Consider the following 17,285-nt stretch of genomic DNA (forward strand, 5'->3'; position numbering starts at 1 on the left):
ATGAGCACTAAGGATTTGTTCACACAGCATTACATTTTTCAGTAGTACCTGGAGTATTAAAGGGGTTTTCTGATACTGATTATCTACCCTTAGGACAAGCCATCAGCATTACACCTTACCTACAGCTGTGGTGAAACTACAACTCCCAGCATGCTCCATTCACGTCTAAGATTGATCTTAGAACAGCCAAGCCAGTGTGCATGCTGGGAGTCCTAGTTTCACCACACCTGGAGTGTACAGTGCAAAAGTCTAAGCACCAGGAGCGCAGTTTAAGAGACAAAATGCTTGAATTTAATTAAGTCCTAAAATAACAACGCTACAGGGCAATGAGCCCCTCAGGAAGGGTAACAACATGGCGGCCTGAGTCTGGCCCAGCGCTCACACCGGCGCCTCACTGAGCTCAAGTAATTTCACCTTTCACACTGTGCGGGGGGCGGAGCAGCAGCAGCAGAGTCACGTGGTGGCGCGACTTTAAATGGAGGGGGCGGAGCAAGCGGGAGGTCAGCGGAGAAGATGGATTTCCAGGGCGGGCCGGTGGAGGACCACGAGCTGCGGGAGGCGCAGAGGGAGTACCTCGACTTCCTGGATGATGATGTGCGCGGCATTAAGCTTTAGTGAACTTGGCAGCGCCACCTGCTGGTGACTGCATGCTATTATCTAGCAGACGCTGCTGATACCTGGCGGCGGGCGCCGGGGCTGGTACTGTCTGGTGTCGTGCAGGCCTCGGTGTGGGAGCTGTGCACCGTTACTGCATGGCTTTCAGCTCCAGGATAGACATGTACTGACTGGACTGGCTGTGTATGCCTTCAGTACGTGCACGTTATCATACTGCTTTCCCAGGCTCCTGAATGGCATTAGGCTATGAGGCAGAGATGTATTTCTACATGAATGCTCCCTTACAGAGGCTTCTTGGCTGTATCTTTCTAGGAGTTTAGTATGTAAATTAGGAAATATACATACGTTTCTATTTAATGCTAGTATGGCCTGTCCTCGGGATAGGTCATTAAAGGGGTTGTTAAGGATTAGAAAAAACATGGTGGCTTTCTTCGAGAAACAGCACCTCTCAGTCCATAGGTTGTGTCTGGTCTGAGCTGCAATACCACACACGACCTGTGGACTAATGTAGTGCTGCTTTTGGAAGAAAACAGCCATGTTTCTCTAATCGCCGGGGTGTGACTCCCAGCACACCGGTCACCTGTATGTGTGCAGCTCCTTTCCATTCAAGGTAATGGGCTTAGGCTACTTTCACACTTGCGTTGCTGTTTTCTGGTATTGAGATCTGGCAGAGGATCTCAATATTTGAAAAAAAAACCCCAAAAAAAACGTTTGGTCTGTTCCATCAGCTTTCCGTTTTGTGACCGGACCTAAAACCGCTGCAAGCTGTGGTTTTGTCCGGTCATAAAAACGGATCAGTCACTGAAAACAATGTCAAGTCAATGATCAGATTTTTTTTATTTATTTTTTTGGAGCCTGAAAAACCCGATCCATCACCCATTGACTTTTAATGTATTTAGTGACCCTTTTTTTTTTGTTTGTTTTTTTATTTCACACAACCACATCCTAATGTGCAAAACCAAAACGGATCCGTTTAACTCCAGTATTGAGATCCTCTGCTGGATCTCAATACTAGAATTAACAACGCAAGTGTGAAGCAGGCCTTGGGCTGCAATACTAGGCACAGCCTCTTTACAATGGATGGCGCTGTGCTTGGTAAGCCGTAGGGAGGCTACAGTACTCATCGGAGCTCCATGGGCTCTTCAAACAGCTGATCAGTGTGGGGTGCTGGGTGTTAGACCCCCACTGGTCAGATATTGATGAGCTATCCTGAGGATAGGTCATAAGTGTTCTGCGCCTGGAAGACCCCATGAAATCTCCAGCCTATCCCACACCACACATGTGCCGGCATCAGCCTCAGGGAAGGAACTGCGCATGCGCGAGCTTGCTGGCCGCGAGATTACGGCGCTCTGACTTTGTGAGCAAGGAGGAGATTCCTGGATACAGGGGGGCATGGCTGGGCTCCAGAACTGCTAGTACAGCCCCTTGGGCTCCTTACCAGGCTGATTTACATATATAATCATTTTTTACACTCAATAAAACCACTGAGAGATGTGGGACAGGTATATTGCGGACATGATAGCGGCGATCTAGCCGTGCATGTTCGCATCTCTATAGGGTAAAAAGAGGTGATGGAATCCCTTTAATGATGGATGCAAGTCCCACCTCATGCTTGGGTGTTTTCTTTGATTCCCATAGAAGTGAATAGATAGTGCCGTGAACATGTGCGGTCACCTCTCAATCTATTCCCCACCCGGATGTGGCGTCCTGCAGCCACCTCACCATGGTTATGGACGTGATGGACCCAGAGGTGGCAACCAATCCTAACGGACATTCATGGCATGACCTGTAGATATCTCGTACATGTGCTTGACAGGTGGTGGTAACTGTGACAACTATCGTGGTGACCAAATTGTGTATCATTCGATCATCTAAAAATGAAGTAATGGCTGAATCCAACTTGACAGCCGCAGATGCTTCAAGGGCTTGTGAGTTTGAATTCTGCAGAAATTTCATGCAACTTGTGATTGCAGCTTCCGTGGGGTGTAATATTACTTTAGCTCACATGTGGTTACTGAATGCTACTCGTACATCAGACATGGCGTACAGTATGAGAAGGTTTCACAGGCTCGGGGGAGACCACTGTTAACTAGGAAGCTGATAAAACTCTTGTCACAGCATATAGCAGAGTCATTCTGGTGAATGTTCTGGTTCATTTTCTGAGACCAGTGGTAAGCTTTGTTCACCTTTTGTCTTGTGTGAACGGATCTTAAAGGGGTTTTCCAAGACTCTTGCACTGGTGCCATCAGCATATGAGATTATTACCAGAACTTGATACTAAAGTCACAGTTTTACTGATAAGTGTGGTGCCATTTCATGATATGACACCTGCAAACATTAGAGATCACAGGTTTAGACACTTTCCACACCTTTTGTAGAATTTGGTCCCAATTTAATTAAAGGGCTTCTGTCACCCCACTAAAGTGTTTTTTTTTTTTTTGGGCTAGTTAAATTAGTTATATTAGTTATATCTATGAAAATATAATGGTGTTACTTACTTTGATCCAGCAGTTTCTTCCAAAAACGAAGTTTTATAATATGTAAATTCGGTCTCTACCAGCAAGTAGGGCGTCTACTTGCTGGTAGCAGCTGCAGAAAACCGCCCCCTCGTCATGTTGATTGACAGGGCCAGCCGGGATCTCCTCCTCCTCCGGCCGGCCCGGTCAGTAATTTAAAAAATCGCACGCCTGTGTTCATTTGGCGCAGGCGCTCTGAGATGAGGAGGCTCGTCTCCTCAGCACTCCCTCAGTGCGCCTGCGCCGATGACTTCTTCTATTTCGGTGATGTCATCGGCGCAGGCGCACTGAGGGAGTGCTGAGGAGGCGAGCCTCCTCATCTCAGAGCGCCTGCGCCGAATGAACGCAGGCGCGCGATTTTTGAAATGCCGACAGGGCTGGCCGGAGGAGGAGATCCCGGCTGGCCCTGTCAATCAACACGATGAGGGGGCGGTTTTCTGCAGCAGCTACCAGCAAGTAGACGCCCTACTTGCTGGTAGAGACCGAATTTACATATTATAAAACTTCGTTTTTGGAAGAAACTGCTGGATCAAAGTAAGTAACACCATTATATTTTCATAGATCGCAATATAACTAATTTAACTAGCCCCAAAAAAAAAAAAAATCACTTTAGTGGGGTGACAGAAGCCCTTTAATCTTACCCACTTACCTCTCCTGCTTCGAACACCGCCGCTCACCTCCAATGTTCTTCCTGCCATCGGTTGTGCTCTGACCCGACATGTACAGCGAGAGGACACAGAGTACCTTCACGCTGTGCACAGCCGACAGCAGAGGACCAGGAAGCGGTGAGTATAGAGCCCGGGGAGCGCTGCAGTCACCGCTTCCCCATCCTCTGGTACCATTATGGAAGCGCTCATTAGTATTCGTCCCATAAGAAGCAGTGGGGTGGTAAAGTGCATCTTATAGGGTGAAAAATACAGTGTGTGTGTATATATGTATATAGGTAATTTACAAGCTTAAGAATAATCCTTCTTGGCTATTGTGCTTGCAGCAAGATCAAGGTGTTTACCATGGAAAAGTAAGGGACATGATCGGTGCGAGTGAGCATCGCTTAATTGTCAACCTGAATGACCTGAGGCGTAAGAATGAGCGCCGAGCTAATATGTAAGTATTTATGTATGCAATATTTATGCAGCTTTCAATTGTTTACACGTAAGCTTTTCCATTGTAGGCCCAATCTGTCTGTTAGGCTGCCTCTATAAACAGTATTTTAGGTTGATCTTGCAGTTATTTAAAGAGGTTTTCTGAGATTTTTACACTGATGACCTTTCCTCCAGTTCAGTCATCAGTATCTGATCGGTGGAGGTCTGACACCTGGGACCCCCGCTGATCAGTTTGAGGAGGCGCTAGCAGAAGCACCGTAGCCTTCTCTCAGCTCGCCAAGCACAGTGCAGTACATTGTATAGCGGCTGTGCTTGGTATCAAGCTCAGCCCCATTCACTTCAATGGGACTGAGCTGCGCCTATGTAATGTGACTGAATGTGTAGTCACTGGCCTAGGAAAAGCTGAGGGGAGGCCGCAGTGCTCACAGGAGTGCCGGTGCCATCTCATACAGCTGATTGGCGGGGTCCTGGGTGTTGGACCCTGGTCAGTCAGAACCTGATGACCTGTCCTGAGGAGAGAGCATCAGTACAAAAATCTCAGGAAACCCCTTTTAAAGGGTTTCTACCACTTCGTTTTCACATAATTAGCTTTCAGACACTAGCGATCCACTAGTGTCTGCTCTGCCAAACAATCCTAATATAATAGCTTTTGGTGCAGCCGTTTCCCTGCTCAGACATCTCCACTGCGCCTGCGCCGATGACGTCATAGTGCTCCGAGGAACAGGCGCAGTGGAGATGTCTGTGCAGAAAGCGGTCAGACATTCACTGCGCATGCGCCGAATACAGATGCACATGCGCGAGAATTCGTCCGCTGGCTCACGGAGGATAGCATTCCGGAGGAGATGGGCGGGCTGGAGGGACGCGCTGGGCGGCGGCATTTTGTGAAGGTAGACCGAGCCTCTAGGTGCTAATGACGCCCCCATAGCACCAAAGAGGCTCATTAGCATATCAATATAAGTTCTTTTTTTAGCGAAACGGCTGCACCAAAAGCTATTATATTAGGATTGTTTGGCAGAGCAGACACTAGCGGATCACTAGTGTCTGAAAGCTAATTATGTGAAAACGAAGTGGTAGAAACCCTTTAAAGGGGCTTACCAGAAGTAGGCTGTGAATCAGTTAAATTAAGTCACTCTCCAGTGGTGACCTCACTGATGCAGCCATTGTAAGAGCTTCATGTACTACTTCGACCCTTTTTTTTTTTTTTTTTTTACTTTTTGCTGAAGTGTGTTCTCTTGCGGCAAGTCGGTTTTGAATTTTCCGCAGAAGAAAGTCTGCAGTGATCTGACCAAATGATGTGGATCTTCTTGTGGATTTTATTACAGAAGCACTGCAGATTTGCCACAGACTTCACCCTCGGCATTGCAAGGGATGAAATATTAAACAGATGTCCACAGTATGTCAACTTAAAGTTTTTTGTTTTTTGTTTTTTTTCCAGGAATTTTATAATGATGGCCTATCCTTGGGATATGTCATCAATATGAGATCGGTGGGAGTCCAACTCCTGGCACCCCCATTAATCAGTTGTTTGAGGAAGCTAGAGGCCTGGTGAGGGCCACAACATTCTTGCAGCTTACCATTGGATAGTGGCTGTGCTTGGTATTGTAGCTCATCCCCATTCACATGAACACAACGTCACATGGCCTAGGAAGTCACGGAGTGCCACTGCCTCTTCATATCTTCATACAGCTGACATGCATGTGTACCCCCTCCGATCTCCTATTGATGACCTATCAGCAGGAAAGGCCATCAATAGGAAAATTTCAGAAAACCCATTCAAAATCTGCACCACATGTCAGGTTGTGTGCACATAATTTATTTTTAAACTCATCTAATTCGTTGCCACTGTGCAATGCTGCAGATTTGCAGAGTCAAAACCCTCAATGGACTCTCCACTTGTGAACATACCTTGAATCTGTGGCCAGCTTTACAGTAGGGATCCAATAGAAAGAATGTAATAAGACATTTCAACCACACAGCCAGTAAAATAGGAATACGTTTAGAGTGTACTTCTCCCTTCATCAGGTCCAACAGTTCAGCTTACTGCAGTATACTACCATGGTTCTTTCAGACTGGAGCATTGCAGTAAGGCAAGGGCTACACGGCGACACCTGTCACGGCCAGGATCGTTGAGCAGCGGTGATTCCATAGAAATGAATGGGATCGCCACGTCGGTCTCAAAAAATCCAGCCGTGTTGCCGTGGTCATCCTATTCAGTTCTATGGGATCACTGCTGCTCAGCGATCCTGGTCGCGCAGCCAGTGTCGCCGTATAGGCCTTGCCTAGTGCTTCATAATGAATGCAGCAAACAGAGGACTTTCAGCAGCTTTGTGTGCATGGCGTTCCTAAAATCTTGTGTAACTTCTGACTGTGCTAATTGTCAGTTTTGAGTGTTCAATGACTAAATCAGCCAGACCTCAGAGAAGAGCGTATGTCTGGATACTAGCATGAAGATTGATGTTATCCGTTTCTGTGATGCTTTGCAATTAACTGGTGTCCTCATTGCAGATTGCTGAGTAATGCCTTTTTGGAGGTCGTTGCATTTCAAAGAGCCTTAAAGGATTTGGTAGCTTCCATTGATGCTACATATGCCAAGCAGTTTGAAGAGTTCAGCGTTGGATTTGAAGGCAGTTTTGGAGCTAAGCATGTCTCCCCTCGCTCTCTGATCGCAGGTTTCTTGGGAAATCTGGTCTGTGTTGAAGGAATCGTTACAAAATGTAAATGCAGCTTATTTTACTATTTGGGGGAAATTAGACAGTGTATTGACATTCATACTGTTAGTGGTGGTGCCAGTAGAACACTCTATTCTTGTGTATATCCTTACATTGGAGCCACATTGTAATCTGACAGATAGTGAAGTATGTGGATCTGTATAAAAACCTAGTCACAGTTGGGAAGTTCACCCAACCATGTTGATTCAAAGTCTAAAAACTCCTTTGAGGTAGTTTCCATTTGCTAAATAACTGAGGAGAAATTGGTCCTGATTCTAGTATGACCAATGGAGAAAATCCCTTTTTCAACAGCGCTCCTCAAACAATCTTCTATAGGTCATCTGTAACATGTCGTAAAGAGCATGCAAGATGAAGCGATCCAGCACTACAGCTTCTTGATAAAGTCCACAGGCTTCATTGAAGAGATAAAATGACACTATGTAGCGCAACAACGCATGTCTGACGGCCAGGCAATGCTGCATGGTGTCATTTTATCAGAAGGTAGTGCTGGATCGCTTTCTTACATTTTCACCTGCTCCACTCGGGATTTCCATGCACCTAGCGGTCTGGGTGAAGCAACATTGGTGAGCTGAACTTGTCTTTTGATTTTCTCTTAAAGAGGACCTGTCACCTCTCCTGACATGTCTATTTTAGCAGCTACTTGCATCCCTGTGTAATAACAATTCTGGAGCCTTTATTCTTATGACTCTATGATGTGCCATTCCATTATTATTCCTTGTACAACTTATGATTAAATTGATAGCAGTTCTAAAGAAGGTCCAGATGGGTGTTACCAGTTGGGAGTGTCCCTGTACAATTTGACACTATCCAATCAGTGCTGCCATTGTTAGTGTGCAGGGACACATCACCAACTGGTAACATCAATCTGGATCTTCATTGCAAAATGCTGGCAATTCATTCATAACTTGCATAACATACAGTCATAAGAATAGATGCTCCATAAATATTACAAGGGAGGTGTAGTAGTTTCTAAAACAGACATGTCGGGAGAAGTAACGGGTCCTTTTGAAAAGTGAGCTCCAAAGAACTACTAAAATAAAATGAACTATGGTTTCTCTGCATGGGTCTCGGCACTTGGACCTCTGCTGATCATGGTTTTATAGTTCATGTGGAATACAAGTGTTTATTGGGAGAAACTCTTTTAAATTGTGAGGTGCAAAGCAGGCCCACAAAGAAAGTTCAAATAGTCATGTGCATTGAGGGGTAGACTTATTATAAAATACATGGAAACTGATTCGATCTGTGTAAGTAAAATCCCCTAAAAAAGTTTTGGATCTGTTTGACACAGAATTGGACTCGCAGCAGGAGTATCAGGCAGCTCCCGTCCTGACCTCCCAGCACTGACTGGATTGCATAACAGTATATTGATTTATGATGGTGTGTAAACCTTAGAGGTCTGGAATAAATTGGAAAACACTGACCGCATTATGTCAGTGTTATCCATTACATTCCAGAACTGTAAGGGCTCTTTCCACCTAATCACCACAAGGAGATTGACCCCTGACCTCTGTAGGGGCAGGAACAGAGAGAGGGTTTAAATCCCCCCTGTCCTCCCAGCACCAGTGTTTCCTGTCCCTACAGAGGACAGGGGCAGAGAGTCTCCCTACTGATGTCATTCCAAAACACCTCTGGTTACCTGGTGTTCCCCTGCCCTCCTGCGGTCTCTGTACTAATGCTGGGCAGGGGGTGATGTGGGAGGCCTCGCTCCGTTACTATACGTGAGCCTGCTCCTCGGCTCGCGATCTCCTGCCGGGCCTCCTACGGCTGTAGCTGGGCTGCGCGCCGCAGCACTTCAGGTATGCGGCAGACGTCACTTCCGGTGGACAGAGGAAGTGACGTATTTAGGATGCGTCTCCTTCAAAACATCGGCACAGCACATGGAAGTGCCGAGCAACAGCCGTTGTGTGTGCCGACATGTCTGCGGAACCCCGCTCCCTAGGAGACCCCTCTGTTCCGCCTGCCGTAAGTTCCCCTGTGGGGAAAGCGCTATTGCCCTGTTAACTGTGTCTGCACTGTTTTCAGGTTACCTGTCATTCATCCTCCTCCTCCACTCTTCAGGCTTGGGGCTTACATACTTTCTATATATGTATGTGTTCAGCTAGCCTGATTGGGGCTATTCCCCCCCCCCCCCCCTTCCCCAGGTCCCTAAGGAGGCCCCGAAGAAAGTCAGGAAGCCTGCTAAATGTGTATCCTGTTTTAAGCGACTTCCGGACGATTACCGCAAGAGATTATGTAAAGATTGTATCTCTAGCGTTATACGAGAAGAACAGCCTTCCTTAATTGAGGAGCTTAGATCTATGATACATGAGGAATTAAAATCCTCCTTATCCCAGCTCTCCTCCTTACCCAGGGACCTACCTCCATCTAAAAGACAGAGAAGGCCGTCTTTTTCTTCCTCGGATTCGGAAGAGGTTGCAGAAAACGCTTCATCCTCCAGACCCTGGGAGGATGAGGAGGCTTCCTCTGATATAGAAATTTCCGAATCTGACCGAAGATTTTGTTTCTCCTCGGACGAGGGCAGTCAGAGCCACTATGGGGGTGGAAGAAGCTCCAAAAGCTCACTCTGTGCAGGACGAGATGTTCGGGAGACTTCGTGTTAAGAAGACCCGGGTCTTCCCGATTAACGAAAATATACGCGATATGGTGCTCGATGAGTGGTCAAATCCCGAGAAACGCGTGGGAGTGTCTAAGTCCTTCAGGAATCGTCTGTTGTTCGATCCAAATGAATGTAAAATTTTCAATGAAACACCTAAAATTGATGTACAAGTAGCAAAAGTTAATAAAAAGACTGCCTTGCCCTTTGAGGATGCCTACCAGTTACGCAACCCCATGGACAGGAAGGCGGATAGTCTGTTAAAGAAATCTTGGGAGGCTGCTATGTTTAACCTAAAATCTAATATTGCTGCCACCTCGGTGGCAAGGTCTATGGGTTTGTGGTTGAATGACTTGGAGTCTCATATTAGGGACAACACCACTAGAGAAGAGATCTTAAGGTCCTTACCCTTACTAAAATCCGCCACGGCATTCATGGCAGATGCCTCGGCAGAATCTGTCAGATTCGCTGCTAAAGACGCCGGCCTCTCCAACTTGGCCCGCCGGGCTCTGTGGATGAAATGCTGGTCAGGGGATAACACCTTAAAGATGAAGTTGTGCTCCATCCCGTTCTCGGGGAATACGTCTTCGGTCCTGTATTAGACCGTATTTCAGAGAAAGCAGCGGATAAGAAAAAGGGCTTCCCGGAGGAACGACCCTATAAAAGAAAATATCCCTTTCGTGCCCCCACTAGCCAGAATAGGCCCTATAGGGATAAAGGAAAGTCGGGGCGTTAGAGCTACCCGAAAGGGGGCAGGGGGAGAGGTACCCCTCCCTCTTCCCAGAACAAATCTTCTGACAATGACTCCAAACTCGGGGGGAGATTGAAGAATTTTCTGGCTCCTTGGGAGTCCATTACTCCGAACCCTTGGGTCTGGGACATCATAAAATTCGGATACCAGATCGAATTTTCTTCCTCTCCCCCAGACCGCTTCATTGTAACCAACCTGAGCTCCTTCAATGTACGCAAGAAGATCCTGCAGGGGATTCAGAACCTTCTAGATATGGAAGTGGTAATCCAGGTGCCATAAACACAGCTAGGACAGGGGTTCTACTCGAATCTCTTCCTGGTAGAAAAGAAAGAAGGTTCATTTTGCACCATCATAAATCTAAAGACCCTGAACAGGTTTATAGTATATTGAAAATTCATGATTGAATCCCTAAAATCCCTGATACTATTAATAAGGAGAAACGCTCTGATGTGTACAGTAGACCTACGGGACGCTTACTATCACGTCCCAATCCATCTGGATTTTCAGAAGTTTCTAAGATTAGTCATTCAAGATCACAGGGGAGTAACCCTTCACTTCCAGTTTACGGCCCTTCCCTTTGGGATATCATCTGCTCCCAGAGTCTTCACGAAACTGGTGGTCAAGATGGTGGCCTTCCTGAGACACAGGAGAGAGCCAGCTCAAAACAGACCTAGTAACCTTCCTGTCTCTCATTCAGGATCTAGGGTGGTTGGTGAATCAGAAGAAATCAAATTTTTGACCTTCCAGCACAATCCAGTTTCTAGGGGTCATCCTGGATTCCCGGGTTCAACATACATTCCTCCCATCAGACAAGATCAGAAACTTTCATTTAAAGATCTGACTGTTTCAGAACAGGAGGTCTTGTCCCATAAGGGAAGCCATGAGCCTTCTGGGTCTCCTCTCGTCTTGCATTCCTTCTGTCCCCTGGAGTCAGTCGCACTTCCGATCCCTCCAGTCATGGATTCTCCGAATCTGGAACAGGCAGCAGGATTCTTTAAATCACAAGGTGCTTATCCCTCCAACAGTAAAAGCCTCCCTTGAGGGGCGTGGCTTGGCCGCTTAGAGGAATGGTCGCTTGATCTATCTGCTCCTGCACCTCAGCGACTACAGAGAAGCTCCCTAGAGCCACGAACACTGCCATCTCTAGTTCCCTACCTGCGACAGGACTGGGGCACGCTCCTGAACAAGATGGGAAAATCCAAACGGCAGCTTCACAGGCTGCAGAGCGGCAACCTGGACGGCTTCCTGGAACGGGGCCTAGCCAAAGATGGCGCATGTTCCCGCGCCGGCAGACTTGCCTCGTCTCCTCAGAGTAATACATCGCCGATAAGCGCCTCCAGGTCTTCTTCACCCCCATCGGAGCCCGAAGTCTTCTCCTTGACTGAAGCAGAGTTCCCTTCACTACCGCCGACTCCGATTGATCCGGGCATCACGGCTGCACAAAATGGCGCTGCGGCTAATAACATCGGGCTCTCACCTTCTTGTAGCCCCCAGAAGCAGAAGCCGCGCCTGGACCAGTCATGCTCTCTTGAGGTCAGTAAGGGGCCATGGTCACAAGCGGTGGAGACCCCCGCCATTATTGCATATCAGACCTCTGATAAACCCCTGTGTGAGGACTCCATTAAGAATATGCTCTTAGCTTTGCACCAGTCCCTGCGTACAGATATGGAGGGAATCATTAACCCTCTGGCGGCCAAAGTTAAAGAGTCTGCAGATAAAATACTGCATGTGGAGAGTAAGATGGCTGATTTTGCCACCTCACAGAATAACATTATTGACGCCCACAACGATCTGGCGGATGAAATGGAGATTAAGGGCAAATTGGCAGATCTGGAGGATCGTTCCAGAAGGAACAATGTTAACTTCAGGGGCATTCCGGAAGATGTAGCACCCCGAGATTTACAGCCCTACCTCAAGAACCTTATTAAAGCATTGCTACCGAAAATCCCTATCCCTGACATGATAATTGACAGGGCACATAGGATCCCAAAGCCGCCTCACCTCAATGCAGATATCCCAAGGGACACACTAGCCAGGATCCACTTCTTCCATACTAAAGAGGCCCTAATGATGGCGGCTAGGAATTGCGACAAACTCCCTGCTCCCTTCCAGACAGTCAGGCTCTTTGCTGACCTCTCTATGGCGACTTTGAGGCAAAGGAGGGAATTGCAGCCGGTCACCCTTGCCCTTAGGGACAATGACATTCAATATAAATGGGGATACCCGCAAAAATTGCTGATCCGCAAAGATGGAAAAACCCATGTGGTGAAATCAGTTACTGATGGAAGAGAGCTACTATCAACATGGGACATTCCCCTTCAGATGGAAAAATGAGGGACCCACAGAAGAGACGATCAAATGTCTGTGTCTGGAACACAGGATTGCTAATTTCCTTACTGGTCTAACCCGGATCCAGGCTGAAAATAAAGGAACTGTTCTTCATACTTAACCTTAAAGTACAAGCGCCTAGGAGAGGTGGAGATATCTTCGCATTGTACAATATGGGTCTGATAACTAACCTTTTTATTTAGGTGCTGTCACTATGTTTGTGCATTTAACGTAGTCAAGACCCCTCTCAGCTTCACCAGAGGACTTACGCCACCTATACTGCACAGACGGGTTGATCGTCTGGAGTTGTATTATTTTTTTCATTTTTTCCTTTTCCCGTTGTTTTTTTCTTACCACTTTCACCAACTTGTCATCTAGAGTATATATTTACAGCCTTCTGTACATCTAGCTTATTGTTAGGCAATTGTCTGTTACTGTAGTTAAATAATTCTTGATAGTCTGTCTATCCGTACAGATTCTGGTTCCTCTCCACTCATATGGGTCTCAAAATTTTATCACTTAATGCCAAAGGACTTAACTGTCCTCAGAAAAGATCATATGTTTGGAGAGAGGCAACCAAAGCTGGAGCGGACCTTATTTGCATCCAGGAGACTCACTTGCTGCAGGAAGATGCTAAACGTATTCATAACCGACTTTTCCCCCATGTACTACATTCTCATTTCAGTAAGAAGTCCAGAGGAGTGTTCATAGCTGTTAGGAGTTCAGTGGCATTCAACACCATTTTCTCAAAAGTGGACTCCAACGGCCGGTACATCATTTTGGTATGTTCTATCAATAACATCATATATACCATAGTTAATGTGTATGCACCTAATGAACACCAAATCCCCTTCCTGCGGAAAATACTGAAACAGCTCAATTCACTGAAACAAGGGAAGGTGATTATCTGTGGGGACTTTAATTCGGTGATGGACCGGTCGTTGGACTCCACTAGCTTAACCCGGCGTTCGGGGGGCGGCGTTGCCTCTCTGTTACACACGGAGGGTCTCATTGATGTGTGGAGAGCTCAACATAGCATGGAGAGGGATTATACTTTCTTTTCTGCTCCTCACCTCTCATACTCACGCATTGACATGTTCTTTGTAGATCAAGCTACCTTGATGCACACAATATCGACAGATATTGGACTCATTCAATGGTCTGACCATGCCCCAATAACATTGACACTAGAGGACCAATTTCAATTCCCACGCGCTCCCATTTGGCGTAATGACACATACTTATTCTCCAACCCAGAAACTATTAGGGAGTTATCTGCTGAACTGCGGGAGTTTTTCTCCTTCAATGACGGATCTGTCACGGATAAATATATCCTATGGCAAACTCATAAAGCGTTCATCCGAGGCTCATTGATCAGATTGAAATGTAAACTAAGGAGAGTCAGGGAAATGGAAATTTCTCAGCTGCTTAAATCGGTCGCAGAGCTTGAGAATCGGAATAAGATATCTCCTACAGCTCATATATCTTCCCTACTGAGGGTAGAGAGGGACAAATTGTGTAGTCTCAAGGCACGTGATTATTCTAGATCCCTACTCAGACTAAAGTCGAGATATTATATCCGGGGTAACAAGGCTGGCAAGCTACTGGCCAATCAACTTAAAGCCCAACAGATCAAATCTAAAATCCCATTTCTCATTCACCCGTCCTCCAAAGCAAAACTATTAGACCCCAGAGATATCGCGGAACAGTTCCGTTCTTATTACCACAGCCTTTATAATCTTAAAGATACGGTCGTTTTGCCTGATAACTACCCTGAATTGGTGGAGAACTTCCTAACTCAGTCAGACCTGCCCACCCTATCTACCGACCAGCTTCATTCATTAAACGCTCCTCTCACGTCAATGGAACTTCAAAGAATAATAGCAACTCTCCCATTGAATAAATCTCCTGGCCCAGACGGCTTGTCTAATGAATATTACAAACACTTCCTCCCCGTACTGTCCCCCCACTTTCTAGACATTTTTAACCGCGCTCTTGAAGGAACCCCATTTCCACCAGAGATGCTTACAGCCCTTATAGTTACATTACCAAAACCTGGGAAGCCCCCAGATACCCCTCAAAATTTTAGACCAATCTCGCTATTGAATTCGGATATTAAAATTTTTGCCAAGTTAATAGCCAACAGATTGTCAGTCATCCTCCCCTCCTTGATTTAAAGAGGACCAAACTGGGTTTGTTAGGGGTTGTGTATCTTCAGATAATACCAGAAGGATGATTGACTTGTTTGATTACGCGGAGCAAAATAACCTTCCAATGTTAGCGGTGACCCTAGATGCCGAGAAGGCATTCGACCGGCTACACTGGTCGTTTGCATTCTCGGTTCTTAGTAGGATGGGCTTTCAGGGAAGGATACTGAACGCTTTCCACAGCTTATACACATCCCCCATGGCTGGGGTATTGTCCGCGTCCTTCCAGATCACCAATGGGTCACGCCAAGGTTGCCCTTTATCGCCCCTCCTGTTCATTTTGGCCTTGGAACCTTTAGCTCAAAATATTAGGAGAGCTCCCCTCATTCATGGTGTGGATGTTGGAGGAAGGGACCATAGAATATCGTTATATGCTGACGACATTATCCTCACTCTATCGAATCCCCTTCAGTCATTAAGCTCAGCCTTTGACATAATTGCACATTTTGGCAAGCTTTCCTATTATAAAATTAACAATTCTAAATCCCAAGCCCTGTTACTTAATATCCCACATCATGACACTGAGGTGTTAAAGTCTCGCTTTTCCTTGGATTGGCAGGAATTGGAGCTTTCATATTTGGGAATCAAACTGACATATCCCTGCTCCCACTTATATAAGCAGAATTATGTACCTCTCCTTGATACTATGTCATCTGACTTTACTCATTTCTCCATGAAGGAGATATCATGGGTTGGTAGGATAGCGGCATTTCAGATGATGACATTGCCAAAACTAATCTATATATTTAGAGCTCTTCCTATTCCAATCCCTGATGCATTCTTTCGAAAAGCGCAGGAGATTTTGTCTAAGTACGTTTGGAAATCGTCTAAACCCAGGATTGCCCAAAAACAGTTATGCCTACGGAAAAAAGCCGGAGGGCTGGGTTTACCCTGCATTAGAGACTATCATAGCGCTATCAGTTTGTCACTTGCTAGGGAATGGTGGAACAATCATTGTAGCAAAGCCTGGCACCAAATTGAGTCTCATTCAACAAAAGAGGGCTCCTTAAGAGATTTGCTGATTAGTATAATATGGAGCGGGAAGGCCCTTAGTGTCTCCCTGCAGATGGTGCGACATGTAGGGAAGCTCTGGCTACACTTTCACAACACATACGCTGATTCTACTAGTGCCCTGACCTCTCATTTGGATACTCGCTCTCTAGAAGGGTTAGTGGGGAATATCAATCTTCGCAACTGGCGGGATCAAGGTATAGAGAGGGTCTCCCAGCTCATTTGCCCTGAGGGGGTTCTCCCGTTCACCTCTGTTCAACAGAAGTTCCAGCTTCCAACTAGGGAGATCTTCAACTATCTCAGAATTAAACATCTACTGACATCTGTTATCACTAAACCCCCCTCCACGCATGCAGGGATACTTCAACTCTATTGCACCCAGAGTTTACTGAAAAAAGGAGCAACAGGCCGTATATATGAGTTCATGGGAAATAAATCAGAATTTGCTAAATCCAAACCTTTCCAGAGGTGGGAACGAGAGCTGGGCAAAACTTTTTCTGAGGAAGACTGGTCCTCCGCAATAGGCTTCTTGACTTCTACCTTTAAATGTGTCACTCACTATGAGGCTGGGGTTAAGACTTTTTTAAATTGGTACTTTACTCCCAAACGACTACATATCATCTACCCTACATCTTCTCCCCTATGTTGGAGGGGATGTGGAAATATAGGCTCTTTGTTCCATATTCTATGGACATGCCCAGTTATCACTGACTTCTGGAAACAAGCGTTTGCATTGTTGGGGGAAATAACTGGCCACAACACCCCCCCCCCCCCCCTCCCCGGAACTTGCTCTCTTGTTCCTGGGCATTAGGAGTATATGCCTGACATATAGGCCCATAGCAGGACATATCTTACTTAGCGCCAAACTGGTCATAACCCGTCACTGGAAGAAAATGCTCCCCCCAGACTTCTCAGAAGTGATAGCTGAACTAAACACCATGTTGATATGAGAAGATGATTCCAGCTTCCATACTCCCCCCCCCCCCCCCCCCCCGGGAAATATAGTCATAACTGGAACCCCTGGTTAGCCCACCCGAAATTTTCCCAGTAGTTGGCCCTTACACACACGGCTCATATGAGAGAGTAGTGGATGGATGTATATTTTAGAGACCTTTTTTCGGATAGGTCCTTCCTGTAGATGAGCTTTCTGAATGGACAGACCTGTGTTCGATATGTGGTTATATCTGTGGCTTTTGTTTAATATTTGTTGCTTATGTTTGTATGCAAATACTCCATGAGAATGGAGACCTTACCTATGGAAATATTCTTGTCTCTGGTGGCTGCGTCCATCTCAAACTGTCAATGCATTGACATACTTTGCTGATTATTATGTGAAAAATTTCAATAAAAAACGTTGAACTATAAAAGCCTCCCTTGACTGGTAGACGAGTGCAAACAACCTGTCCTTAGGAGTTCCTTGGGAGAAGACTCC

The 17,285-nt window shown here is 46.2% G+C and overlaps 1 protein-coding gene across 1 annotated transcript in view; it reads left to right on the forward strand.

Annotated features, from left to right (window-relative positions):
• The first annotated feature begins 449 nt into the window (after positions 1-449).
• The window catches only part of LOC121002162 (maternal DNA replication licensing factor mcm3), a 62,946-nt gene continuing 46,110 nt past the window's right edge, over positions 450-17,285 (forward strand). Inside the window, exons 1-3 of the mRNA XM_040433501.1 lie at positions 450-594; positions 4,123-4,235; positions 6,740-6,948. Of these exons, the coding sequence (XP_040289435.1) occupies positions 514-594; positions 4,123-4,235; positions 6,740-6,948 (403 nt within the window). The 5' untranslated portion in view covers positions 450-513. The remainder of the gene's footprint in view (positions 595-4,122; positions 4,236-6,739; positions 6,949-17,285) is intronic.

This window comes from Bufo bufo, chromosome 5 (assembly GCF_905171765.1).
Source record: "Bufo bufo chromosome 5, aBufBuf1.1, whole genome shotgun sequence".
Classification (NCBI taxonomy): Eukaryota; Metazoa; Chordata; class Amphibia; order Anura; family Bufonidae; genus Bufo; species Bufo bufo.